Source organism: Xenia sp. Carnegie-2017, unplaced genomic scaffold, assembly GCF_021976095.1.
Source record: "Xenia sp. Carnegie-2017 unplaced genomic scaffold, XeniaSp_v1 HiC_scaffold_16, whole genome shotgun sequence".
Taxonomy (NCBI): Eukaryota; Metazoa; Cnidaria; class Anthozoa; order Malacalcyonacea; family Xeniidae; genus Xenia; species Xenia sp. Carnegie-2017.
The window spans coordinates 8287047-8313878 of NW_025813469.1; the positions used below are offsets into that span (position 1 = coordinate 8287047).

The window sequence follows — 26832 nt, forward strand, 5'->3', positions numbered from 1 at the left end:
TAAAGCAAGGCTCGTAGCTTCGTACGGTTTTCAACAGCTCGCACATTCTAGTCAAAAATAACAACATGCCTTTTGACTCACAATACTACCATTTTTTAACATTGGAAAGAATCGAAAAAAGTTTGTTTTAAAGCAGATAAATTTAGATCACTGTACCGAGAGGCATGTTAACCGAGTAAAAATTATAAAGTAAATGCACAAAATAACATTTATTGTGTTCATTTATAACTAAGGATTTTGTATGTTTAGGCATGCTTCGTCACAATCCTTTTACAGCCGAAGACAGGGACTTACTTGGCGCTCACTGTATAGAACTATTGCTTTCTTAGATAACTTACTTCATAACTTGAAAGAAGACAAATAAATTATGCCCAGTGTATGGCATTGTCGTATTGTAAACAATGACAATGTACATTTTCGTTGTCAATTTAATGGTGTGTTGCATCGCTGTCATTATGTCTATGAATTTTTTTATGTCGAACGTATAAGACATCATGATAGAAAGTTGACTGCATTATCACATGAATACATGAATCACATGACTATACATTGATCTAACACTTTTTAAAATTTCTTTCACGGTCGTTATTTCATTCCGTTTTTCATTATGATAGATGTACATTACTCCAACGATTTCCAGTATAGTTTAAGTAATGCTTCTTCGCCATCATTGCACAGATAAAAGCAGGAGCTTACTTCTCCATTCACAGAGAAATATGACATTGTTAGACTTTAAATTGTAACAGCAAAGACGAATAATAAAGTACAATGTCTGACATTGCTATGTGGTAAATCAAGACAGTAACACGCAAGTTCGTAGTTAATTTAATGGCGTTGGAAAGTGGATATTGTTAGCTACAAAGCGCTTTGGTGCTTGCTACTTAAGCACACGTCAGGTACTTGTTTCTTCAACAATCATAAAATGCATGCTGCGCTGTCAAATGTAGTCAAATGTAATCGGATGTAGTTAAATGCAGTCATAAGAGACGACATTTAAAAAATTCGTTATGTAATAGTGAAGTACATTTGAGAAGGTCGTAACTTATCGCATGGGAGGCAACATTGCCTTGAAACCTGAGAATTACTTGACACAAGAAAAGTGGAGGATTTTTTATCCAACGTCGTACGCCTAGGTAAACTTGCATAAGTTTTTGCTAAAGTAACGATTACAAAGTAAAAAATGTGGTAACAGTTTCTACGGAACTGTGTGTTTTGTAAAAGCCATTACAATGCTCTTATGTATGATAGTACAACATATGTGAGATAGGTCTAAGCAGACAAATTAAATAATCCTAGCTCACAAAGTAAAAACGCCATTATGATTTATCTACTATGAGCATACGCGTTACTTTTTTGATACACCACATGGCAATGCCAAACATTTTACATACTTTATTGCTCTCCTTCCTTATAGTTACAATTTAAATTGTCTAACTATGTCATTTTTCCCTGTCAATGGCCAAGTAAGTTCCTGCATGTCTTCAACCGTACAATGATGGCGAAGAAGCATTAGTCAAAGTTTACTCTATAAATTGTTAACCTCAGTTATAAAACAAGGCAGTATTGTTTTGTCCCATTCACTCGACATACTGTCAACGGGATGGTATGTTTCTCGTCTGGCTGAGTGGTATAGTTGCTGGTGCGGTGATCACGCCATCCCAGGTTGAAATCCTTGTTATTTTCTTTGTATAGCGAGAGGAACACTTGTGGTTGTCTATAGGGCGATCGCACCATCTTGAGTTCAAGACTGATCTGATCGTTTTCTTCCACTTCAAAGTTTAAAAATATGAGCAAAATACGCAAAAAATTAAGCATTCGATGTTGGGCGCATAACTCGACTGGCCATTACTGTCCTGCTGTGCATAAGAACCATGTTTCGCCACTCTGACAATATATCAGTTGTAATGTTTAGTTAGTATTGTGCTAATACGATCATATGAAATTATGTAAAGCTGAACAGGTGTGGATGTCTAAGTTCACCAGAACGGATCTGGTAATAAAAATCACGGAATCTGGCCACACCAAGCATGCATTTACTTGTAGCAAATCAGAGAGCAAATTGACTTAAAGAACAAATTCAACCAATTCTGTAACATGTAACAGCGAAAACGTACATACCTTATCTGTTTGTGAGACTTCCAGTTTAAACAATTGTTCCTTTAAACGTTCTATGGCGACCTTCTTCCTTTCGATTTTCCTTAAAAAAAACAGTTGTTTAAAATCCTTCATGACGACATCGAACATCTCAACTCCAACACTAATGCACAGAAATACAAGTTTTATCATCTTGTAGGACATATGGTACATTACAAAATATATCTTCGTCCCATTTGCAGAATTCTCATAAGGTGAGTTTAATTTTGAGAATCTTAAAAAATTTTAAAGTTTAGTGGTTTCTTTAGCGTCGTATTTTAAAGACACATACTTTGCAAGTGTTACTGAATCGCTTCCTTTAGCTTCACGTTTAAGATCCTTTAGTTCAACATTACCATCATTTATGGCTTTTATCTTGTCGTCAATCTATTTCAACAAACATTATTTGAACTACTTATTTTACTTGTTGACGTATGATATCACGTGTTTATCACGTTAAGTCGGAATATCCACAAGCAGACTTTACCTTTTGCTGAAGATTTGACATGGATTGTTCAAACGTCTTTGGAACGGATCGCTACACAAGAGAGAACGAACGTAAAGCTTTAAAGTAAATTGCAAACATAGTTAACACACGATCATAACTAAAATTAACTGTCCTCGCATTTTACTTTTCACAACCATAAAATTTTTTCTTAAGTCTTAACACAAAATTTTTCATGCAGTCCATGTTCACAACACTACAACTGATGGTTACATAAGATGGCGACAGCTCTGTTTGCGCGATTATAACCCAATACTCTTTCTGCAACATTATCTTCCAACTCAAGTTTATCCAGCTGTTCTTGTAAGGTCATTGATGCATTGTATGTACGGAAGACCTTGGCACTGAGGCCTTCCATTAGATCTGAGAGATGTTTGTTTAATGATGTTGTCTGAGGAAGAACACAGACTATGAGTTAGATTCATTCTACAGATATTTGAAAGATAAATTAGGGAATGTTGAATGTAAATCGACAGCAAATAATTGAAACAATAGTTTTAAACTTCCCAACTCACAGTCAGCCTATCGAACAGGTCGTCTCCGTCAGTTTTCCCTTGCTGAAACAATTCTAAATTCTTGAACACCTACGTATAGAAAGTAAAATAGAATTGCTGAACACTAATTAGAAATAAATTAGAATCGCAAACACTTATACGAAGTAAATTATAATGACTAAACACCATTAGAAAGTAAAGTAAAATGCTGAAATCCCATGAGAAGTTATATATTAGAATCACTGAACACAAAAATAAGTAAACTGAAAAGGCTACAAACAGTTTCTGATGTCTACATTCTTATCTTAACACTTCCAACTATATGCATGATCAAGGCTCACAAACGCATTCTTCAATTTTCTCAAAATAAGAAATGTTTACAACATTAAACTTACATCACAACTAAATTTTACCTTTTTTTCAACATGTACAAAGTTGTGATAATGAATGGAATCTTTACCCAGAAAATCAAACTCAATTACGTATTCTTTGTCCTCGAGTTGTTTATGAAGCTCTTAAAAATAGAAAATAAAAATATCAACAAAAAAAAAGATGGATGCTTTTGGTATGGTAACTAAAACATGTTTTTTTGTTAAAAATGGCTCAAGTTTTAGAAAGTTGATGCGCCAGATTGATAAAATACTGACTGTTCGAGATAGTCACACGTTAAAATAAAATTTGCCAGTTAACGCGATCAAAACGATGTTTACTAAAATTATCATCAACAGTTCTTCTCGGAACTTCACTAACATCGACAAACCATAGACAGTATCAGTTTCAAACCATATACTATAGCTGCTCCACAACTTTTTTTCTCGTATTTCTTATAAGATTAAGTAAACATTTATATTTAGTAAACAACCAACAAACAGGAAGAATAAGCGTCAGCACTTTCGTTTAAGTGCGATAAAAAAACTTTCGGCATATTTTTTTCTGTGTCAAAGAAACGAATATGTATGAATAGACAGAAAGATTATTTTAACACGTTGACCTCATCACGAGAAGCTGAAATGCAGAAGGTGTGTGTGAAAAAGAGTGGGTTTGCCTCAAATTTGATTGTTTACTATAATAGCTATTCTGATCGAACAAGGAGAATCTTATTATGTACAATAAACGAGCATACGTATGTGCTCATATCTTAGTGAACAGCAACCCACTGTGTCAGCGGTATCTTCGTCCTTCTCGTGACCAGCACGAAGAGCAAGCTAATGGAGGAATATAAAACACCTGGATGGTAAAAGAATGTTCAAAAGCAGAAAAAAATGTTCAAAGAAAACCATTATTTTATCAATGAAATACAACAGAACATCTCTGGAATAAAGAAATAAAAATGCTGTTAACTTGTTCAAAAACAACACCAGCTCCTAGTTAAATAAATCTGCATTCTGCACATCACAACTCACTATCACATATTAATCACCTTGATCCTTGATGTTGGATTTAACATGACGTACTAGTAACTTCCCTGGATATTTTCGATCCAACATGCTAACCACGTAACCTAATAAATGGATGAGAAATATCATATTGCGAAAATTATTATCAAGATTTAAAGTAGATCCATATATACCGAACAACAACACTGCATGTCAATCAAAGTCTATACATATCCCTCAATGTTTATATTCAACGAACATAATTTGTAAGGAAATGTACACAGTCATCAACAACCATCACATTTTATTATCATGCTGAACTGCTTTCCATCTTTGCCCGTTAGGAGAATTGGGAACTTTCGCATCTCTACTTAAAAAGAGACGTGACGGCGTTAGTTTTACAGTGTAGAAAATATTTGAAAAGTTATTTTCGAAATACTAATTTCCCTGTTTACCAGTTAAGAAGACAATCTAGATTTTTCGTAGAGTTGAAAAGCTCGAATACTTCTAAGCGAACAAACGCGAAAAATGATCTAAATCACTAACTTGCCAATATCAATGATGATATCTTTAGCCTGGAGTCTTTTCTTCAGTTTCCCCTTCTTCGGATGATCGCCTCTTCCTCGGAAAAGCCCGGGAGGTTCAATCTTTAAATTCTCCACTCTTTGTCAATGATTATCCATCATACTCCAGTAAAATTTCTTCATTCTTCCCTTTGATGACTTGTTTCATCTCTTTAGTCATGTTTTTCCTTTTTTCGTTTTCTATAGACACAAACACCCGGAAATCAATAGGAGTTAAATATTATCAGGGGTGAGTGGGTGTTCGTTTTACAAAACACGAACTAATGATCAGTAGCCCGTTTGACAATTTAGCTGGGGGAGTGGACGCTATACTTCACAAAACACAAGTTTATCTGGGGAGATAATGTATTTAATCAGCAAGTTTTAAATTCAGAATTATATAATAAATTACAGAGCACGAAAACTTTTACAATCAAGATATGGTTGAAGTAAAAAAAAAAAACAAACAAAAACAATAAGATAAAAAGCGCTGCTTCTTTGATTGTCCAAGTTAAAAAGAAAAGTATTTTGGATGGTAGACAAAGATCTGACATCTGTTGACACTCTTCCAGTCAACTTTCTTACCACTTATCAAAACTGTCAGCTCACCGCTCAAAATAATTTGGTCACAAAAGTTCCTTAGTTACAACAAAAAGAAAAACTATCATTACCTGAACATAATAAGCATTAATTTCTTTGAAATTACATTTACTAAGGTCTTTAATCGTCCCTCGTTCCCCATGCGTAATTTCTTTTCTCCAATCTTGAAAGTTGTCGTTAAAAATTTTCTTCGACGTGTATTCATGGTCCAACATCTTTGCGTAAAACCCTGCAACCTGATGAAGAAGAAACTCGAAATAGTAGAGATACATCGAAGATGTATCCACGATGGTTTTGTAGGTTTGTGGGAGGAGGGGGGGTGGAGAGTGCTATTGGTTGGGTTTCAATGGCTACTTGTTAACGTAGCATTCAAGAGTTTTTTGTCCAATTATGTTACATATTATCGTAGGGATATTTTTGAAAGTGTGCTCAATTGAACAGTAACCAGTAATGCTTTTGCTTAATTGTTTGGTAAATTGGTATTTTTTGCATAAGTAGTTGGTAGCCGAACTGTACTTGTGAAGTACACAACTCTCTTCTGAATCCATATTTAAGATGCATTAGGAATTCAACAGCATTGCTTTCGGATATGAGAAAAGAATGCGGAGTCTGTTTAGTTCATTTTATTTCTACTCCTGATGCACAGGGTCCCATAAAAAAGCCGAAAAAGTGCGTAAAGCATGACCTTTGACACATTTTTTAACTACTGAGTAACTCAACTTATAGTCGCCATTTACCATGGCAGCTACACTCTTTAAGTAATATAGCAACAATATATTCTAATCTCTTCACTTTTGGGAGAAAGTTCTATTTTCACACCTAAAGAATAACAACCGAAAACAAACGAATGCTATAAAGTTATTTTATTCATTAAGAAGTTAAATATTTATCATAAATATGAACACTATGTTATAAAATTATGATCATAAGCTCTTACCGTTCTAGTAAAAGTTGATATCACCAGGAAGAGGTTCATACTCCGGTGGGAAGTATGGCCCCTTGTGTTCTAGTGTGAGCCATTTTCTACGTTCCGGATGTTTTTCCTCCTCCCACCTGCAGCACAAAAACACGAGTTGAGGTGAGAACAGTGAACTGTAATATTAACTGGAACGCTAACTCCAATACTTGGGCTAAAGGCCATTTTGAAGCCACCTTTTTATCTGCGTTGTTTACGAGTAGCTAACTTATGTCGCGAAAATATCTCATTAGGAACCTTAACATAGAGATTTTTTAACAATTCTATAGCTTCCTCGTAGGTTGGCGCTTCACAGAAAAGTTGATAAACGTCGGCAGAAACATAATTGACTAGAACCTTTAGTTTGTTCACTTCTTCGTTGGGTATAGCAGCTACAAAATTTTGGAAAGTAGCAAACCAGTGCAACCACGATCTAGCAGCGTCTTGAGCGTTAGGATTAGTGTCAAAACGTACATCTGTTCAGGTGCTAAATACTTTGTAAAGCATTCAAAGTTAGAATTGCAAACTTATCAAATAGGATATTGGTAATAACAAAATAGCAGCTACAGGTGTGATGTATCTTGGTGAAGCTTTGAAAAATAAGAGATGTAAGCTTACTGAAATAAATATCCTCATTAACAATATGGGTGATGAAGGTGCAAATTATCTTAGTGAAGCTTTGAAAAGTGAGAATTGTAAACTTACTGTATTGTCACTTGATTATAACAATATAGGTGATGAAGGTTCAAAATCTCTTAGTGAAGCTTTGAAAAGTGAGAATTGTAAGCTTATTGAATTGAGTATTGATAGTAACAGTATACGTGTTCAAGGTGCTAAATATCTTAGTAACACATTACAAAGTGAGAATTTTTCTTCCAACAAGTGATTTTTATTTTTAGTTATATTTCCTACAAACGATTTTTCTCTTTGCATGATACATGATAAAAATAGTAAAAATGTATGTGACTTTCTGCTTCAAAATTTGTAATTTAAACATTTATATGTTTTATCAGCAAAATAAGTAAAAAATTGTTCACAGTGAACAATATATCTTTCTTGTGACTTTCCTTTTATAAAGTGTTTCTTGATTTAAAAACTATTTTCAAATCTCTTTACATAGCTATGTTAATTCATTTGCAGAGAAAAAGTATAGTTTGATTAGTAATCATGTATTGTTCATTTATTTCTTTTGCTCTTTTTGCATTATTTAATGCAAAGAGTAAAGACTTTAACAAACAATGTTGGAATTAAATGATGTTATAATCACTTTGTAATTGTCAAAAGAAATTTCAATAAACATGAACACATTGAATGTTTTCCTTAAAAAATTCCTTTCCAGTCAACAGATTTTTGAATAAATTCCGTCTAATAGTCACAAAAACGCCATATTTTTTTAGTTAAAAATAAACAAGATATATAATTGAGGTAGTCTTCTGAAGAAGTCGTTATTGCATGAACGTAAGAAAACGTGCTCCATATGTGAACAATTTTATACAGACATTGTAATCAACTGTGTGTTTTTCTGAACTTATCCTGTATACTTATCCTATAAACTGTCGTATGTATTCTTTGTAAATGACAAAACTTAAATTAATAGCTATATGCACGTCATTTATACAACGCCCTTACACTCTTTGTACACCTCACTTTTACGATTTTGATTTTGCTTTTTTGCGTTCTCTTTAGCTTGAAACTCTTCTATAATCTTGCTTTTTTTGCCTTTAAACATATTGTTTTGAATTAATTACTACAAAGCAGAAATATTAATCCTGACATGGTTTTTATGCACATGAAAAACATGTGACTTGGACGAGGTTTGAGCTCGCATCTTTGTGGTAGTAGTTCGCTGTTCTACCTGTTGAGCCTACCCTTGGTTAGACACATTTGAAGAAGTCGTCAACTCATATAATAATTACTTATGACAGTTAAAAAAATATGTTAGCTAAACCGTTGTATAGGAGTAGACAATAAGGCCACATCGCTGTGCAACTGGCTGCTGTATATGAAATTAGTTTACTGGCTGCCGTTCGTCATATGGTCAATCGTATTGGTCACAAAATATAATGTACTTGCTGCCAATATGGCAATCACATGCGTAATAAGATATGCTTGGCACGAAAATATTCAATGGAGTGGCCATATTTTATGCTTCCTATACTGTGGCTTAACCAAGCAAACAAGATAAAACACCTCCCATGCAACACCATTAAATTGACAATGGGCATACGCGACAGTGCTTCATTTACCACATAGCAATGTTGGACATTGTGCATACTTTATTGGTCTTCTTCCTCCAAGTCATAATGCAAACTGTATAACCATGCCATAGTTCTATAGTGAGGGTTAAGTAAGTCCCTGCATTCATCTTTGCAATGATGGTGACGAAACATTGCTCAAACATTCTATGTAGCTATGATGCGATTCTTATAATTATAAAGGAAGGCAATAAATGGTAATTTGTACCAATAATTCTATATTTTCTCATGTGACTTACATGTCTCTATTCTGGCCGAGTGGTGCATTTGACAGTACGAGAATCTTGCCTGCGAAGGCTCAATTTCTTCTCTGCGACAAGATCGACTTGTTTTCTTTCATTTCAAAGTTATGAATTACTCCAAAAACTAAAAGAAATCTTTGGGCGCGTAACTCAACGAGTTAGCACAATCACTAATTGGTAGATAAAAATAAATGCACCCATGGTAGTCCGGAGTTTTTTGCCCTTTTTTGGAAGAATTGTGAGCTTTGGGTTAAAAGCCACAAATTTGGCTCATTTGTCGATTTTCACATGCTAAATAACTGGCTATAAACCTTAGTGTGATTGCGCCTGTAAGCATATGAAAGCGCTTCCTAAATTATGACGTAAAGTGACGATACTAAAAAATTTCCAAAATTGTCGTTTTCAGGTTTAAAAGCACCAAACCAGGTACAATTGTGGATTTTGCAAAACAGTCTGTAGTTATAAGTAAAGTAGTACGTGTGAAAAGTAAAAACCGATGTTTACATAATGTTGCGTAACTAGTTAATCATCAAAATTGCATGTTTTGAGTTACTACCAATCTTGGCACGCGGGTAAGTTTTGATATGCTAAACAAAACAGACGAAAGAAGTTCCACAGTTTTAATATTAGCCATTGACACTGGACTACGAACTTGCTATTTTGGTATTTGTTAGGTCATTTCTTGAGAACTACTTCCAGCTTTACAAGGAAGCTTGTTAGTCTTTAGTTCCGTGTTTTATTTTGCACTTGACCACATTAATTATGCTAGATGGTTCACCGTTCATATTTGTTATCTGGCAAACACTAAGTGCTTACTTCCATTAGTATCGGCAGAATCAATAAGGGTAACTATGAGATGAATAAAAGCCAACGGCTCTTCTCAGTATTTCCAATTGACCAGGCCCATGAACAAAACAACAAGGTTGTGAAAGAAAGCGGAGGCGGACTAACGGAAGACAAGATAAAGCTACTGAGATGGTTGGATCAGGAAGTTTCTAGAGTTATCCTTGATTTTGAAGCATCGCAGGAGCTGATACGACATAGCCAATCATTGTCTCTTCATAATGAAGAAACAAAACCTACACAATTATCTTTGCAGAATCCTTTCGAGCAAACAAGTGAAGAGCTGTTTGTATTAGATACAAAAGACATAATAAAATGCAATTGTTGAAGAAGGATTGAAGAAACGTACTACCCCTCTAACTGAGCCTATGAAGGAAAAAAAAACTTTGAAACTTTACTTGTCCAAGATGCAAAAATAAATCAGAATAAAAAAAGTTGATTATGTCTCTGATACAAGACTGCTTTTTTTCAATATTGTACGTCTCTTGTCAAGTTTTGTGATGGTGACCTGAATGAAGTTTTGCTCATAAAAATCAAGGATTTCCTCTATCTCTCTCCCACTTTGGAAAACTGAAATAACCGAAAAAATCTGACTTGCTGACATGTCTAGAAAGTTCAATAGAACCAAACTGTTAAACTGAATCTCCACATGCACTGGCTGTCATGATTGATGGCGCTGCAATTGTCAACATGCTTTCACATGGTGCTTCTAGCATTTTCCAAGAATAGTGCAGCATTGTTTTCGTTCCTTATGTAAAATACCAGCTGAGAAGTGCCCGAAGAGTAGACGTAACTTGGATCGTTGCAATCAGCACAGCTTAAAAGCGCCAACCAGAGAAAAAAAAGGGAAAGGCATTCAACGGCGAGTGCAACCTGACACTAGAATGGGCTAGTGCTTGTGATCTTTCAACTTTATCACCGTGTAGTCCTGAAGAGGACACCAGGCTTAACCTCCATAAAGCTGATGCAGCTATGCATTATCCCGTCATCTTAATCCGAATAGTAGAGACTGATGTTGTGGTCATTTGTGAGGCATTCTTTCCAGAACAACAAATTAACGAGTTTTGGGTGGTGTTTGGCGCTGGAAAAAATCTGCGTTATCTACCAATCAATGAAATTTTTACGATGCATGGGTCCTGATTGTTTTGTAGGAATGTTATTCTTTCACGCACTTACTGGATGCGACCAAACATGAACATTTGCATGAAAAGGTAAAAAACTACCTGGGAGACTTGGTCAAATTTCCATTTTTCTACTTTCTTCAAGTTAATATGCAAACGCCCTTTTCTTCACGCTGTCAAAATTTCATTTCCGGAAATTGAGCGTTCTGTTATATTAATGTACGATCGTGCAAGCTCGTGGATGACCATTAACGAACCCCGCAAAGATCTTTTTACCCCAAAAGGTAGATCTTTTAAAAGTATTCCACCCACAAAAGATGCTCTGTTACATCATTTTAAGGGAACTGTTTACCAAGCCTGCTATGTTTGGCGTACGTTAACGGAACATTCACCACCTTCATAATGTGCAGATTTATTAGGCTGGAAACAAGATTTATCTTGCAATTGGGAACCTATGTGGACCACTCTCTTTAAATTTTCCAAATGTTTTCACGAGCTTTTAAAATGAGCCTGCAAAATTGAAAAGTAATACACAGGACGGTGTAAGTGTGTAAGTGTGTACGAGCCAACATGCTATGCATAGCATTATGTTTATGTGTTAGACTCTATCGAGATTAAGGCTATGCGAACAAGATTTATCAATTTATAATATTTTTTGTGTTAGTATTACTCACTATTACTTTTTGCGCATGAGTGACGTCATGTAATGCACATAATAAAGGTAGCGATTTTCACTGTTGTCAAAACAGTGAATTACAATCACAACGATAGTTTTGTTTAGCATGTCGAAATCGCAACTGTGCAAAATTTAATGCTTTCAAACCTTAAAACAACGATTTTGAAAATTATTTAGTAACATCATATGACGTCATAATTGAGAAAGCGTTTTATGCTGTTAACGGGTACAATCACGCTGATGTCCATAGCTAGTTTTATTAAGCATGTCAAAATTTGCAAATGGGCCAAGTTTGGTGCTTTTAACCCAAAACCTACAAAAGATTTAAATGAAATTCCGATCTTTTTGTCTTTGTAATCCTGCTGGGTAAAGGTAAAAAAGTCGTGTCATTGACGCTGTAATTTTACTTGTGTGAATCAGGCATTCAAACACAAACGTGTTTTACAAATGTTAATAAATTTACGTTGCTACGGAGAAAGAACATGTAGCTCTTTTCTACCTATTGTTTTCAAAATTGAATTGGAGGGATTTGCTCTAATTTATTCAAGTACGAACAATGAATGTTAAACAATTGATGTGGATCAAATTTATATTGACGCGAATAATACAACATTTAATGATATTATTCACACAAAATTTTTGCACTATTGAACTATAAAGGCGTCGTGGTAAAAACTTATCGTTTGAATAAAATTGGACAAGACCACAAAAAAGCAACAAGGATAATGTAATCAAAAGATTTGTGTTTGTGCGAAAGAAACTAACTTTCAGGAAAAGACAACGATAATCATCAATTTTTTGCCCATTGCGAAAAACAGTTTCAGATGCCCCAAAAGCTCTTTGTAACCGTTCTTAAATCCGTTCGAAGTAATTGTAAGTTTCGCTAATAACTGATGGACAAACGTCGAATTACAATTGTGTCATCCTCATTTCTTACTGCGAAAAGTGTCCTTGGTCTAATCAAACCAATGATAGTCTATGCAGAAGAACGTATTATTATATGACTGCAAGGAAACGTGCTAAATATGTGAACATTTTTATACAAACATTCTATTTGTCTCTGTGTTTTTTGATAGAACATATCCTGGGCTATAAACTGTCGTAGTTATTCATCATGTATAACGAAACTTGAATTAATATATATCATTTATACAGCGTTTACACTCTTTGTACACCTTATTTTTAAGATTATGATTTTAGGTTTCTTGCATACTCTTTAGCTTGAAACTCTTCTATTATCTAGGTTTTTTGCCCTTACACATTTTTTTTGAATTAACTACTACAAAGTGGAAATGGTACATTAAATTGTTCACAAGTCTCTAACGAACTCTCTGGTCTACTACAAGACATAACCCTTTCGATGTTGAAAAGTGAAAGTTCAAAACCTGTCTGGAATGAGGTATAGCTATATCTAGGAATGAGCTAAAAAGTAAACGAGAAAATAGGGATGGGTAATAGTGCAAAAGGGGTTGTGTTTTTACTGTAATGAATGAGTGAGTTTTTACGAAAATAATAAAAGTTTTCGGAGCGCTAGCTTGTTTTGTTAGTTTTTTACAATTCTGTGTAACTTAAATAATAAAACTTGATTAGTTTTATAAAGTGGTGATAATAACCCAGGCATTGTCTACATTTTTAAGTAAAGACAGTAAGCTACCAGCACTTGATAAAATTGCCAGAAAAAATGCCAGCCTATTACTTTATCTTATGTATTGCTTTGCAAAGTTCTTACCCCTGATAATTGGTACACTTGTTCCAGAGGACAATCAGCACTGGAAGCTTTTCTGCCAGCTCCTAGAGATGGTTGATATTGTGTTTGCACAAAGAACATCAGTCAATGCCATTGCTGTATTGGAAGGACTGATTAAAGAACATCATTCCACATTTGTTCAACTTTATCCAGACTGTTCAATCATTCCTAAAATGCACTATATGGTTCATTATCCATCCCACATGATGTGGTAAGCACTCAGACACTAAACACATGAGATAGTAATGGTATATGGCAATAATTAAGTACAAATAATTCCAGGAGTGCGATACACATAATATTTTTTATAGATTTGGACCAACGAAGCAGACATGGGGCATGCGTTTTGAAGCTAAGCATCATTATATTAAAAGGCTGGCTTCATTTATTGGGAATTTTAAGAATATAGCATATACCATGGCCACACGTCATCAGGGGCAGCAATGCTACTATTCAAATGTGAATGATGAAGAAACTTGCTCATTTCTCAAACGACCAACATCAACAAGTAATATATAGCATAATGTATCACTAGTTTAGAGCTACAGGCATGTGCATTAATATAAAATTTAAAGCATGCATTTATTAAACAAATTACATCAAAAAATTTGGTTTATGAACTTCTATAGGCAGCGGTCACATTGTTGTGGTTCAGGAATCCACTTACTATGCTGAATTACAAGTTAAGGAGAGAGACATAGCAAACACAGATTTGTTCTTTGAGTAAGTTTTTTATGTACTCTTATTATATTTTGTTTGTGATTTAAATACCATTGCAAAGTCTTCACTGTCAGCAAGCTGTACATTAAAACATTACATCATGCCAGTAATTTATCTAAAGCATGGGACAAACTAGAAAACATTGCTGTGTTCTGTTTTCTGCCTGGCATGCCAAAATGAGTCCAATAAATTGCAGAAAACTGCACAAAATTTTGCATGGATTTTGAAAATTGTTATTAATACTATGTTGTATTTTCCTGTATGACAACAGGCCTAAAAAGGTTACCATTAATGGGAATGATTACATGGTTGGAGTAATTGTAGTCACAGGTTATTCATATGAGCAATAAGTGCCAGAATTTGGTCTAATAACGAAAATTGTGATGCTACCATCCATATCCTATTTTCACATAAAGAAATATATTGCTGTCAACTTCAACAATCATTTTCATGCTTATGAAGTAATTACTGGAGAAGAACCGCCAACTTTCATCACTAGCAATGAATTTTTTATTCATACTCCAGTGCACCTTGTACGTGCTATCAGTGCAGCTGGAAAAAATGCACCTTCATTTGTTGTGATACCATATAGCACAACAATCCATGCATAAAATCATGAATTCTTTGATTGAAATTATGACAAGTGGTAACATAAGTAATGACATGGTAACAATTAAAAATAGGAAAATCTATATCTTAATATATATGTGTACATTGAGCAGGTTATTCAATTTTGATAGAACTTATTTCAATTGGATAATCTAATTATAACAAATAATGCTAATTTTTTGGTGTAACAACATGTATGTAAATATATGCAGTATGAAAGATAAAAAATATTAAGAAGCACCATATATACTACACTAAGAAACTACTAGATATAAAAACATACTGTATAATAATTTTACTTACCAAATATCAAGTGTTTGGATGTAAACTGGATTGCTTTGAGGATTTTGTATTCAGCAATATGAAGTTTGGATGTACATATACAGGTTTCTGTTTGAAAATTCTGTGAAGCATCACCCCATAAAGAAGTTGCCAAGGTGCTAACGATGGGGCCACTAAACTGTTGTGGATTGAGGTCAAAATCTCAATCTCCACATTTGAGGGTATTTTTCCATTAACTGCTTCAATTATTCTGATCTCGACTGCTGTAGCTCATAGCCCTATAGTGAAACTACAACCAGTTACGATGTGGCCATTTTCCATTAACAAAAGCCGTGATCCTTGCCGTGGTACCACATCTTCATTTGACCCACTCAATAATATCAAGTCCCGTAAGAAAGGTCGGTTGTCTCTATCTTGAATCTTGCTTCTGTTTACAGTTCTGCTTCTTCGCGGTGGCGATCTCACTGCAAGAATAAAATATCTGGCACCAAACGCTGTAGTGGTAACGCTATCATTATTTCTACGGATTGGAAGAGGATTTTGCCTCGACGGTGAATGTGAGACTTCCATTCCTTGACTTTGTCTCCGGTAGAAGATGGTATTAACTTCAGCGTTTTGCGGTGAAGTAGCGTGAGAAAGCTATGAAACCCTGCTTAATAACTCTCTTATTACGCCATTACTATTTGTAATTGCGATAGAATGTTACATCTTGAAAAGCAAGAAAATCAAACACAAAATACACAATAGCCGCCGTGCAAAGTAAAACATAAATGGCACGCTGACCACAAATACAGGCAAACATCCGATTATATTCACCCCATTCGTCTTGTGAGACGTGGCTAATAGCCGGTAAAGTACGGGCACAAAACGTCGGCTGGTAGTCGTGGAAGATACGTACGTTGTACTTTGGTCGATTAACTTATGTTATTGTGTCATTGGTAATATCGATAATATTTTCTGATTTGTGATTTTCTTACTGGTAATGTTAAAAGATGCCAAGGTACACCAAATAACGGCCTTATAGCTGTTAGACTTTTCAACATTTATTATCATTTTATAAATTTTTATGATAATTTTTGTAGGACAAATAAAAGGTTTAAAGCAACTGTAGCTGTCACATATCATGATGAGGATGGCCATGTTGAGAGAGAGGAGGTGGATTTGTCAGAATTGGTTACTGAGGATCATAGAGGAAGCTGTTCTATTAACAGTCCTGATAATTGTGGTGCATTGGAAGGCCATGAACTGGGAATGGAACAAGATAACAGTGATCTTGAAAGTGATGTTCGCCATGATTGTGAAGAATCAGCTTCTTATTACCAGAAAGTTGAAAGAAAACAAAAAGCATGGGAAAATTTGCGACATTCAGTTATAAAGAATACATTTCAGTTTGCTGGCAAAAATTGGAGCAATCGGAAGTGTATTCATTGTGATAATGAAGCAAAGTTTAGGTGCAGCGATTGTGGTCCAATGGCAAAGTATTGTGAGAACTGTATGTTAAAGATGCACACAACCGTAAATATTTGTCATCATGTTGAAATATTTTAGGTAACCTTTATGAGGTAGATATTATAAAAGTCTTTACAGTTAACTCTCTCAACACTTGCAATAAAAAATGCAAAAATAAAATGAGAGTTTACATTGTGAAACATGCTACGAAGCACTAATCTAATATTTTTTATGAATGCAAGAAAGGGGATTGATTACAATGAATTTCTATGAGGTTATTCATTGCTTTGTAGGATGGCATGTTTTGGCCATATAAACTCATGAACATGCTGGTGTATGATTGTTCATGCCAAACAGCTCGTCACAAAAGAAGTGTTTCTGTTGTTGATGTTAAAGGTATGTTATATGTAAAATGTGCTGTAAAAGTTTCTTCATTTTAGCTGGGATGGCTCAACACAATTATAATTTTGGATCTTTTTCAATTTTTAGGCACCTTTTGTACTGTTGAGGTACAGTTTTGCTCATGCTCTTCCGAGTTTGTTCAACTTCTGCAATTTGGCCTTTGGGGTGGAACACCTACAAAACCAAGAATTGCAATTGAGTTTTTTGAATTGGTTCATTCTGTGCAGATGGAATGCCAGGCATCAATAAAAAGCATTTGTCAGTCATTTGAAGAGTTTAATCACAACCACATATTTTCTTCTTATGCAACACCAAAAATGTATCCTGTCATTATAGATGCTTTTGAAGAATACAGGTAATTGCATGTAGGTCACTGATTTATTGCACTGCTGTACTACGTATGAATTGCTGGGAAAGTTGCAGTCAATTTTATAGCCTAAGAATCTCATCTTAAGAGATGTATTTAATTGGAGGAAATCAAAATGCTAAAGTTTATGATGAGAAAGGATTTTTCCTCAAGTATTACTGTATTGCACTGTATTTTGTTTATGTCATTTGTTTAAGAGTGCATAATTGCTTTCTTTGTGTCATTGTTTTTTTCAGAATTTACAGACATAAACTAAACATGTTGAGCTGTGTTATTCCTGAGCTTGATGAAGGAAATATCTGTCCTGCTTGTCCCAAAGTGAGTATATTCAGATTACTCGTTTAACAATGACAATTTAGTAAAAGAACATTAGCAATGCTATCTTAAACACCTTTTGACTGCATCATTTGCATCATTGAACTCAAATACATTGCATGATTTTATCCTTCACCATTTTATTGAAGACTGATGGTGTGATCTTTGAGTCTCTTGATGCTCTTTTATTGGACGAAGGAAAAAGCTGGGCAGAGTATTGGAAAACCTCTATTTGAACAGCTGATGTTCTATGATCAGACACATGTTGATCAATTTGTTGCCAATTATACCACACCTACATCAAACAAGGTCAATGTAGCTTTAATATACTTTGTTATTCTAATGAAAATTCAGGCATGGAAGTTACAGTGCTTTGAATATATTTGATTTTTTACATTCTCTACCACATAGTTTTTATTTTCAATAAATTTGTGCCATGGGCTTTAGGAAATAAAGCTCTTGTATACTTTTTGTTTGTTACATACTGATACTTATAGGAGTGTCATGGTTTTCTTGCTGGGAATGCTGTTCGATCAATGAATCGCTACAGAGCTCTTGATGAAACAGCAATCTTTGGCGAGGCTGTCGACATGAGTTTCCTAAAAATTCTTAAATTTGAAACATGGAGAGAGGTCTGTTACACATTTTTCTCTATTTTTACCTAAATGTTCTTGGTTTGAAAGAGGTGGTTAAGATGCTTGCATTTGATTGTGTAAATTTATTTTTTTCAGTTGGTTTGCTACTTTCATTGCTTTGTGCAAGTGCTGAAGCTTTTTGCATACATGTGGTTGCATTATTTAAAAAAATATTCTACATATTTTATAGATTGAGCTATGCAGTTTATGTTCTCCAAGAATTAGAGAAAGATAATGCTGATAAACCTGCACTCAAAATAAACATATTGTATGATGTTGCATGCATGTTGGTGAAACACTTACAGGTAATATTCAATTGACAATAGTTGCTTTGTTAACTGTTTCCTTAGTCAATAACTTTCCTCAACACTTTTTTCTTTGAAAAGGTAGTCTTTCACATGTTTTTCTTTATTTTGTTTTTTACAAAAAGAATTTGGAGGATCCAATTATTGACATTTTTCAATTTTCAATTCCAATTTTTCACTGCTATGGCCATGTTGGACGATGCCAAGTTAGTTGTTATTGTTTTTATTTTTCATACGTATTAACAGATGGTGATACCTGGGTTTTTATGCTGTCATAACTAATGGTATTGTAGATGATAAAATTATAAAAAATCAATAATTTTTGCTAAATCTTTCTTGTAAAAGGTTAAATTTAGTCCCCGTCGTAAAGAAGGATTTGGCCTAACTGACGGTGAGATGTTGGAGAGATTGTGGGCTTACATTCGCAAATTTAGCAGAATGACTAAAGAAATGCGTCCAAGTCACAGAGTTGATGTACTCAGTGATGCTCTTTTACATTATGGAAAGAAAACGAAGATTAATTTAGGTATAACTAGTTTTGTTTCTTTGTTTGAACATATACATAGCTAACATGTCATCATATTATGTAATAGCAGGTATGAATTAAATTTTGTTTTTTGAGGCAATTTGCTGATGGCAAGGATGAAGCGAGCTGTTGACGTGGAAGAAACTGCAAAATCAGATATTGAAAAGTTATGCAGGTGCTTTCCGTGTGAGTATATGTTTGTATTTGCTGTGTGGTTATATTTGACTCCGATTTTGGATATGAACTATTTACGACTCACATGAAAGCAGTAAATTTTCTTTTTTTTCATTATCTAAAGCTCACAGGATTTCAATAGATAATATTCGTGAGTGGATGAAGGACGAATCGACTTTTTTTGGTCGTGAAGTTGAGACTGGTTAGTAATTGAGAAACAATGGCTTGTAGCTATGGAACAGATTTGACACATAATTATTGATGCTCATTATGTGGAATGTTTTGCCCACAGAAAACTTTTTTTTTAACAAATATACGTAAATCTTCAACAACTTACAGAAGAAGAAGATTGGAAATGCAAGTACGTTATATACCTGGACTTGTACGCTGATCTTTACCATCGATGGAATGGTTGCACTGATCCAAGTGAACTGACTGTTCGATTTAATCAGATGAAAAAGTATGTTCGAAAAGTTGAACTTGTTCCTAGAGATATTAAAGTCTTAAACAGTGTGCATTTAGAAAAATGAACTGGGAAAATTTTGAAGCTATTAATGTACGTCGTAACATTGTGAATAATAAGTTGGAATATCGAATAAAAATTATTTCTTGTTTTTATACGTACGTACAAGTAGAGATGTATATGCAACTTGCAGGTGCTTATCTGACCGTGCCTTATATTTGTAATGATTTGGTATTTACTGTTTAGAATTGACGAGCAGTTGAAGATCATGGAAAGGGAAAACTCAATTTCTGCACGCTGGCAAAATACTGACTCAGAGTACGAAAATGCAAAACGCGAGGTTGCGTCTAGGAAAAAAAACGTGTTTTGTCTCGAATGAGGAAAAATGTTGTTGAAAGATGGTTTCTCCTAAATCTTAAGTCTAAATACTGTGGTAACTCTACCTATCTCATAAATGTTCCATACCACTTGCAATGTTTGTAAATTACTTTACATGTTGCCTTCTTTGTAATGTTCTCTGTATGTTTGTTCTGTTTTTCAGATGGTCAAGCGTTGGCATCCAGACTTTCGAAGCAAATTACTCGAGTAACAAAGGATGTCAATAAAGATATCGCAGCTTATAACGAGGCAAAAGAATCACATTCTAATCATTCACATACCGCATTAACATTTGATGCTGTCAAAGATCCTGACAATGATTTTTGGTGTGAATATCTAGCTGCACCTACTGATGAAGATTGTTCAGTTCCATTTACTGTTAAACGGAAGGCTATAGATTTATGCCATTTGCTTGACCGATCCAAGGAAGAGCAAATCCTGTTGAAGTCAGAAATGGAAAATACGTGGAGTCACTACTTTCAACAGCACAGCAAGATTACTGACTTTTTTGAATAGTTTTATTAACCATGAAAACGTACTTGATGTTGAATACGGTGAAGCGATATTTTTACACAGGAAGATCTTTCAAATTGAAAGCATGTTGATAGATCTAGAAAAAAAGGTTTTCTTTGTACATCAACAAAGACAAACCACAGTATTTATTTCATGGGAATGTTGACATGCTTCAAAGTGATCTGGTGTCGGCTCTGGATGACGAAGAAAAAGTGGTTGTATATGAACAAGTGGATTCTGAAGACGATCAAACAAGTGAAGACGACTATGAAAGCACCAGCGATGATGTATAACGGGGATTGTGCAGGCACTTTAAGCTCTTGAAAATCCTTTAATTAGAAAATCAATTTACGTAAAGGGCAATTGAAAAGTTGTTACGAAGTCATGTGTAATAGCCGCCCAACGTACGTACGCTGGATAATAAATGCGTTGAAAAAAACTTTTTGTTGAACAAATACTTGTTGAACTGTCGTATGTAACTTTTTGGTAGTTATACAATGTAGTATATGGTGAAAATGGATGTTATATATACATGGGTAATAGCCGCCCAACGTACGTACGCTGGATAATAAATGCGTTGAAAAAAACTTTTTGTTAAATAAATACTTGTTGAACTGTCATATGTAACTTTTTGGTAGTTATACAATGCAGTATATGGTGAAAATGGATATTATATAGACATGGGTAATAGCCGCCCAACGTACGTACGCTGGATAATAAATGCGTTAAAAAAAAATTTTTGTTAAATAAATACTTGTTGAACTGTCGTATGTAACTTTTTGTTAGTTATACAATGTAGTATATGGTGAAAATGGATGTTATATATACATGTGTAATAGCCGCCCAACGTACGTACGCTGGATAATAAATGCGTTGAAAAAAAAATTTTGTTGAATAAATACTTGTTGAACTGTCGTATGTAACTTTTTGGTAGTTATACATGTAGTATATGGTGAGAATGGATGTTATATATACATGGGTAATAGCCGTCCAACGTACGTACGCTGGATAATAAATGCGTTGCAAAAAGCGTTTTGTTGAACAAATACTTGTTGAACTGTCGTATGTAACTTTTTGGTAGTTATACAATGTAGTATATGGTAAAAATGGATGTTATATTTACATGGTAATAGCCGCCCAACGTACGTACGCTGGATAATAAATGCGTTGAAAAAAAACTTTTTGTTGAATAAATACTTGTTGAACTGTCATATGTAACTTTTTAGTAGTTATACAATGTAGTATATGGTGAAAATGGATGTTATATATACGTGGTAATAGCCGCCCAACGTACGTACGCTGGATAATAAATGCGTTAAAAAATTTTGTTGAATAAATACTTGTTGAACTGTCATATGTAACTTTTTGGTAGTTATACAATGCAGTATATGGTGAAAATGGATGTTATATATACATGGGTAATAGCAGTCCAACGTACGTACGCTGGATAATAAATGCGTTAAAAAAAATTTTGTTCAATAAATACTTGTTGAACTGTCGTATGTAACTTTTTGGTAGTTATACATGTAGTATATGGTGAATGGATGTTATATATACATGGGTAATAGCCGTCCAACGTACGTACGCTGGATAATAAATACGTTGCAAAAACTTTTGTTGAATAAATACTTGTTGAACTGTCGTATGTAACTTTTTGATAGTTATACAATGTAGTATATGGTGAAAATGGATGTTATATATATATGGGTAATAGCCGTCCAACGTACGTACGCTGGATAATAAATGCGTTGCAAAAAACGTTTTGTTGAACAAATTCTTGTTGAACTGTCGTATGTAACTTTTGGTAGTTATACAATGTAGTATATGGTGAAAATGGATGTTATATATATGTGGGTAATAGCCGCCCAACGTACGTACGCTGGATAATAAATGCGTTGAAAAAAAATTTTTGTTAAATAAATACTTGTTGAACTGTCGTATGTAACTTTTTGGTAGTTATACAATGTAGTATATGGTGAAAATGGATGTTATATATACGTGGGTAATAGCCGCCCAACGTACGTACGCTGGATAATAAATGCGTTGAAAAAAACTTTTTGTTGAACAAATACTTGTTGAACTGTCGTATGTAACTTTTTGGTAGTTATACAATGTAGTATATGGTGAAAATGGATGTTATATATACGTGGGTAATAGCCATCCAACGTACGTACGCTGGATAATAAATGCGTTGAAAAAAACTTTTTGTTAAATAAAAGCATCTTTTATTTTAATTGTAGACAAAATTGAAGTATAATTGTTTCCTGTACAAGAATTCATTAGTTTTTGATAAAGTGATAGAACTTAGCTAAAAAAGAAAATCTTATTCAGTAAACCTAAACTATAAAAACAGCGCTAGTTCATCGTCAATAGTATATTTAGACGACATTGAGTCATAAGAGTATCCACTACAAGATCCACTACAGCTTTCAGGTACTTCGGTAGATAACAAGGTTAGTCACTTTCAGAGTCTGCACCGTCTTGAACTCCACTCGCACAATTATAAATTTTTTCAGCGTTATTTCGGAGACAACGCTCAGTTTTTCGTATACAATATATGCAGGCCTATATAAAATATCATAGTTTCACTGTCACATAGCTTTCACAACAAAAAAACGTCTTGGAATTTGGCGTTAGATGAACAACAAACCTCATGGAATAAAACGTTATACACGTAGTTGATGTTCATTGAATTTGTTTCATCAAAGGATCGAAAAATATCTGTGACTATTTCTTTGACTACATTCAACAGATCGTTTGCCTATATATACAAAAATGAAGAGTTAAGACACTAGTGGGGCTCCATTTCTAACAGAGAATGTGTTTTTATACTTGAGTTCGAGTTAAAGGACACGTCATGTAGAGATCGGTGAGTTCAGTCTGAGCTTGATTTCGCCCACGGATCATTTGCTTAAATAACCTGTGGCGTTTACTGGTTATCGCACCGTTGACGATTTTTGTTAAATGTGCCTAAAATTCAATGTTAAAATATTATAGGTATGTTTATCTGCAACTGATATTAAATAATTTAAATTCTAAGAGAACCTTTAATCCTCTGAATGAGCGATTTCCCTTTATATTTATGTCAAATGTTTTCGCAGATCTGTCAAGGAAAAGACAAAAGAAATGAAATATATTTATTCGTGTGTGTTCAAGAAACTCACATTTTAGAAATAAAACATTTAAGAGCACGAGGAACGTATTAATAACTATTATGAATACGTATGCAAATAAATCGGTGATGCGCAAAAATGAACAGAATAACAGTTCGTAGTTTAGAAAAAGTGGATGTATAATTTACCCATGAGTAAAGTAAGATACATTGCATCCGCAATCAAATTTTCCTTTCGGCTTCGTCGTAATGCCAACGCAATCCCAATGGTACCATTGTTGACAAACATCACACAACACCCAATCCACCATTCCATTATCTTTGGAAGATGGTTCTTGACAAAGAAAGGCTTTACATTTGTCATAGGATGTCAAATGACTAGCTCTTTTCTTTGCACAAGACACACTTTCTCTGTCACTGGACTTTGCTTCTTTTCTTTTTCTTTTGTTGTTACTTCTTCCCTTCCTGTGCTCTTTATCAACTTTTTTAGGCACGGCGTTTTCTGTTACAAGGTTTCCGTCACCTTCATTAACTGTTCCGTCTCGTCCACAAAATACATTCCCAGAATTACCATCATCATCGCCACCATTATTTACAACATCTTCTCTATCACCGGGAACATCACCATTTTCACAACCATTATTAACATTATCAGTTCTTTGTCCATGGCCAACATCATATTCGTCGGAAACGTTGTTAACAAGTTCGCCATGACTATTATTATCATTCTCACCACTAACTTCAACAACTTCTTGGATGTGGCCGCCATTGTCTTGCTCTTTGTCACATTCCTCAACATTTACTGCATGAAGAACATTATTTCCTTCCACTATCTCCCTTTCCACAAACGTAATCTCATTTGATTTTTCAATAAATAAATCCAATGCTGCTTCTCCCATAGTCGATGGATCCCGTAATGATGCGTGTTCTGGAATTCCGCATACTACATATTTGAAATCCCCTTTCAAAAGAGAAGTGTATGGCACTTTTGCTTTGTCCATTCCAGTTGCTTCACCTAGTGTATGGCACTTTTCCTTTTTTTTGAAACTAGTATAAGCTATTGTTACTGAAATTGCTGCAGGATTGTGTGCAACCTCTTTTACTAATCATTGCTTCAAATATTACAAAATTTCCTGCATAAGTAATTGTACTTATTTCAAGAAATATTGACCAAGAACAACCTTTTCATATTCCATCTAAAAAGTTTTACAATTAGTTATATGTTCATACTTAAAGTATTTCTGATTTAAAATATCACGCAAAGATTTCCTCCTCTGTTTCAATCTTGCCATGCGATTATCGGTAACAGTTTCAACGTTGTCGTTTGACTCAATTGCTACAACCAAAAAGTTTGTATTAGATTAAAATATTAAATAAGAAACAAAAATCACAAGTTCTCGGTTGTCCTGAGAAGAAAAATGTATTTCCTCACGGGCATGATGTAAAGTAAGGACCACAAACCTCCAGAGCTGTTTACAAAAGCATAAAATGAAGCGGGGATGCTCTTTCTTTTGCAGTATTGTAAGGCAGACTTTGAGCCATGCACTTCAACACCAGATTCCACGGCAGCCACGAAAAAGTAATCAATGTTCATTCCTTTCAAAGCATCCAACTAAACAATGGCACCGATAGCATTAATAAAAATTGGAACTAATCACAAAAATAATTTTGTGAGTTTATTTTGACCCAATAAACATACCTTCTTCAAAATTTTTTCAACTCTCGTTTCTTGCGTTTCGTGGTCTAAAACAGAGCAATCTGTCTTTGCCCTATTTATATAGCCTTCTCGTTGGCTTTCATCCAGGCAGCGCCATCGTTGTCCCAATTCAATATTTCTAACGTGAAATGTCAAAGACTTTAAGGAGTCTAAAAAAAAAATAAAAATGTGCATAATTTTAATAGAGACAACTTTGTGTACGTAGCTATTCTCACCATCGTTAGAAGCTTCTTCTTTACAAAATAATTGGTATCCATTCATTCCACTAAAAAAGTAAATGAATTTTATTTTTTATTTCAAAATTTTGTAAAACTTGCAGTCTTTTGAAATGATTTCCTTTGGCTGACTATTGATGGACAATTCTACCGTTTTGAAAAGCTGAAAAGTGAGTGAAGAGTCAAGAAAATTTTTAATTCGTTATTGCAACCATGTGGAACTATCTTTTTCTTGAGTATTGCAATACTCAGGGAAAGCCCCGCATAATTTCCCGCGATTTAGGAAAATCCGTATGCGAACAAACCACAATATTTACAACATTACTGCGGTTTGTAGGTCTAAATTTGGCACAAATTATAGCACAGAGATATGCATGCTCACCATAAGGTGAGATTAACAAGCAGATATGGAAAAAGTTATAAAACAGCGATGTAGACAAATAAGAAGCTTTATAAAATAGATTTATATAGAAGTAGAATACATCTTGGAATGAAAATGAGCTTGTTAATAAATTATCACAATGGATAGCATTATTTTACCTTGACATGATTCCTATCCTGCTTAAAATGAACCAGAAGAGTCTATTTGGTGTGCAATATAGTCTAGTTTGTTTGAAACAACGCGAAGAGAAAAGATTATGTTTATTAATCACCAGACCCCTGTCGAAGGCCGTGCTCGGTAACCATCAAAGGAGCCTGGCGCGAACGTACAGCGTACGTGTACTTTGACGGCTATCAGCCTGTACTTTTTAGCACTAAAATACGGCTATTAGCCATATGCCTAAGACGAAGCGGGTGTTATATTCCTCTCGTCTTATGTATGCATTTGGATGTAAACGTATTTGTTTTGCATATTGTTATATTTGTCTCGTGTGTTGTATTAATTTTCTTAATCACTGGTATGTATGTTTGGATTGCCAGTATAACTTTATCGACCGCATGTATACGCGTTTAAAGAAATCGTATATACAACTGGATACACAATATATTCTTCTCGATGGACTTTTGTCATGTAAGGCTGCCTTAGAATACACTTATAGTAATTCTTATACGACATATAAATCTCGATACACTTTTGGCAGGTTTGGCTTGCCATAGAGAAAATTGCTTTTATTAAAGCGAGATATGAGTCTGGGCATG

The 26832-nt window shown here is 34.4% G+C and overlaps 4 protein-coding genes and 1 long non-coding RNA gene across 6 annotated transcripts; 2 read left to right on the forward strand and 3 right to left on the reverse strand.

The window, feature by feature from the left end:
- Positions 1–547: 547 nt before the first annotated feature.
- On the reverse strand, positions 548–15884 carry LOC124435834 (DNA topoisomerase 1-like). The gene is made up of 15 exons (XM_046985785.1): positions 15143–15884; positions 13493–13678; positions 6984–7120; positions 6609–6724; positions 5743–5907; positions 5055–5272; positions 4553–4633; positions 4256–4337; positions 3546–3646; positions 3154–3222; positions 2841–3029; positions 2621–2671; positions 2426–2520; positions 2119–2197; positions 548–1884 (listed from the first exon to the last, which is right to left on the reverse strand). The coding sequence occupies exons 7-15, from the start codon at positions 4577–4579 to the stop codon at positions 1846–1848; spliced, it is 732 nt and encodes a 243-aa protein (XP_046841741.1). The 5' UTR covers positions 4580–4633; positions 5055–5272; positions 5743–5907; positions 6609–6724; positions 6984–7120; positions 13493–13678; positions 15143–15884; the 3' UTR covers positions 548–1845.
- Positions 15885–15964: 80 nt separating this feature from the next.
- On the forward strand, positions 15965–18247 carry LOC124435836. Of its 2 annotated transcripts, XR_006945173.1 has the most exons (7): positions 15965–16121; positions 16204–16669; positions 16864–16966; positions 17060–17327; positions 17576–17657; positions 17804–17963; positions 18152–18247. XR_006945173.1 is itself a non-coding variant. In XM_046985788.1 (6 exons), exons 3-6 carry the CDS (start codon positions 16870–16872, stop codon positions 17888–17890), a joined length of 534 nt encoding a protein of 177 aa, XP_046841744.1. In that variant the 5' UTR covers positions 15965–16121; positions 16204–16669; positions 16864–16869; the 3' UTR covers positions 17891–18073. The 2 variants fall into 2 exon arrangements, 1 of the variants encoding a protein (XP_046841744.1); XM_046985788.1 differs by lacking the exon at positions 18152–18247 and having other exon boundaries at positions 17804–18073.
- A 14-nt stretch (positions 18248–18261) lies between these two features.
- LOC124435835 lies at positions 18262–20380 on the forward strand. Its single transcript, XM_046985787.1, has 9 exons — positions 18262–18286; positions 18480–18594; positions 18720–18800; positions 18940–19120; positions 19217–19306; positions 19419–19496; positions 19634–19754; positions 20004–20075; positions 20299–20380. Exons 2-9 carry the CDS (start codon positions 18574–18576, stop codon positions 20360–20362), a joined length of 708 nt encoding a protein of 235 aa, XP_046841743.1. The 5' UTR covers positions 18262–18286; positions 18480–18573; the 3' UTR covers positions 20363–20380.
- A 2722-nt stretch (positions 20381–23102) lies between these two features.
- LOC124435971 lies at positions 23103–24761 on the reverse strand. The gene is made up of 5 exons (XM_046985903.1): positions 23950–24761; positions 23694–23751; positions 23481–23618; positions 23299–23409; positions 23103–23213 (listed from the first exon to the last, which is right to left on the reverse strand). Exons 1-5 carry the CDS (start codon positions 24759–24761, stop codon positions 23103–23105), a joined length of 1230 nt encoding a protein of 409 aa, XP_046841859.1.
- Positions 24762–25600: 839 nt separating this feature from the next.
- Positions 25601–26295, reverse strand: LOC124435839. Its single transcript, XR_006945175.1, has 3 exons — positions 26233–26295; positions 25693–25742; positions 25601–25626 (listed from the first exon to the last, which is right to left on the reverse strand). It is a non-coding gene; the product is annotated as an uncharacterized LOC124435839 (long non-coding RNA).
- Positions 26296–26832: the final 537 nt, after the last annotated feature.

Excerpts from the sequence above, each read along its gene's own strand:
- LOC124435834 (XM_046985785.1), bottom strand. The coding sequence starts at position 4,579 with ATGTTAAATCCAACATCAAGGATCAAG. Across the intron at positions 3,223-3,545 it reads TTGTACATGTTGAAAAAAAG|GTGTTCAAGAATTTAGAATT; the intron begins GTAAAATTTAGT and ends TTCTATACGTAG. Across the intron at positions 2,672-2,840 it reads CCATCTTATGTAACCATCAG|CGATCCGTTCCAAAGACGTT; the intron begins TTGTAGTGTTGT and ends TCTCTTGTGTAG.
- LOC124435836 (XM_046985788.1), top strand. The coding sequence starts at position 16,870 with ATGTTTTGGCCATATAAACTCATGAACATGCTGGTGTATGATTGTTCA. Across the intron at positions 16,967-17,059 it reads TTCTGTTGTTGATGTTAAAG|GCACCTTTTGTACTGTTGAG; the intron begins GTATGTTATATG and ends TTCAATTTTTAG. Across the intron at positions 17,658-17,803 it reads TCTGTCCTGCTTGTCCCAAA|ACTGATGGTGTGATCTTTGA; the intron begins GTGAGTATATTC and ends ATTTTATTGAAG.
- LOC124435835 (XM_046985787.1), top strand. The coding sequence starts at position 18,574 with ATGTTGGTGAAACACTTACAG. Across the intron at positions 19,307-19,418 it reads GTTATGCAGGTGCTTTCCGT|CTCACAGGATTTCAATAGAT; the intron begins GTGAGTATATGT and ends CATTATCTAAAG. Across the intron at positions 20,076-20,298 it reads TGGCAAAATACTGACTCAGA|ATGGTCAAGCGTTGGCATCC; the intron begins GTACGAAAATGC and ends TCTGTTTTTCAG.
- LOC124435971 (XM_046985903.1), bottom strand. The coding sequence starts at position 24,761 with ATGGACAAAGCAAAAGTGCCATACACTTCTCTTTTGAAAGGGGATTTC. Across the intron at positions 23,752-23,949 it reads GTATCTTACTTTACTCATGG|ATCTGCGAAAACATTTGACA; the intron begins GTAAATTATACA and ends TTTCCTTGACAG. Across the intron at positions 23,214-23,298 it reads ATAACGTTTTATTCCATGAG|GCCTGCATATATTGTATACG; the intron begins GTTTGTTGTTCA and ends TATTTTATATAG.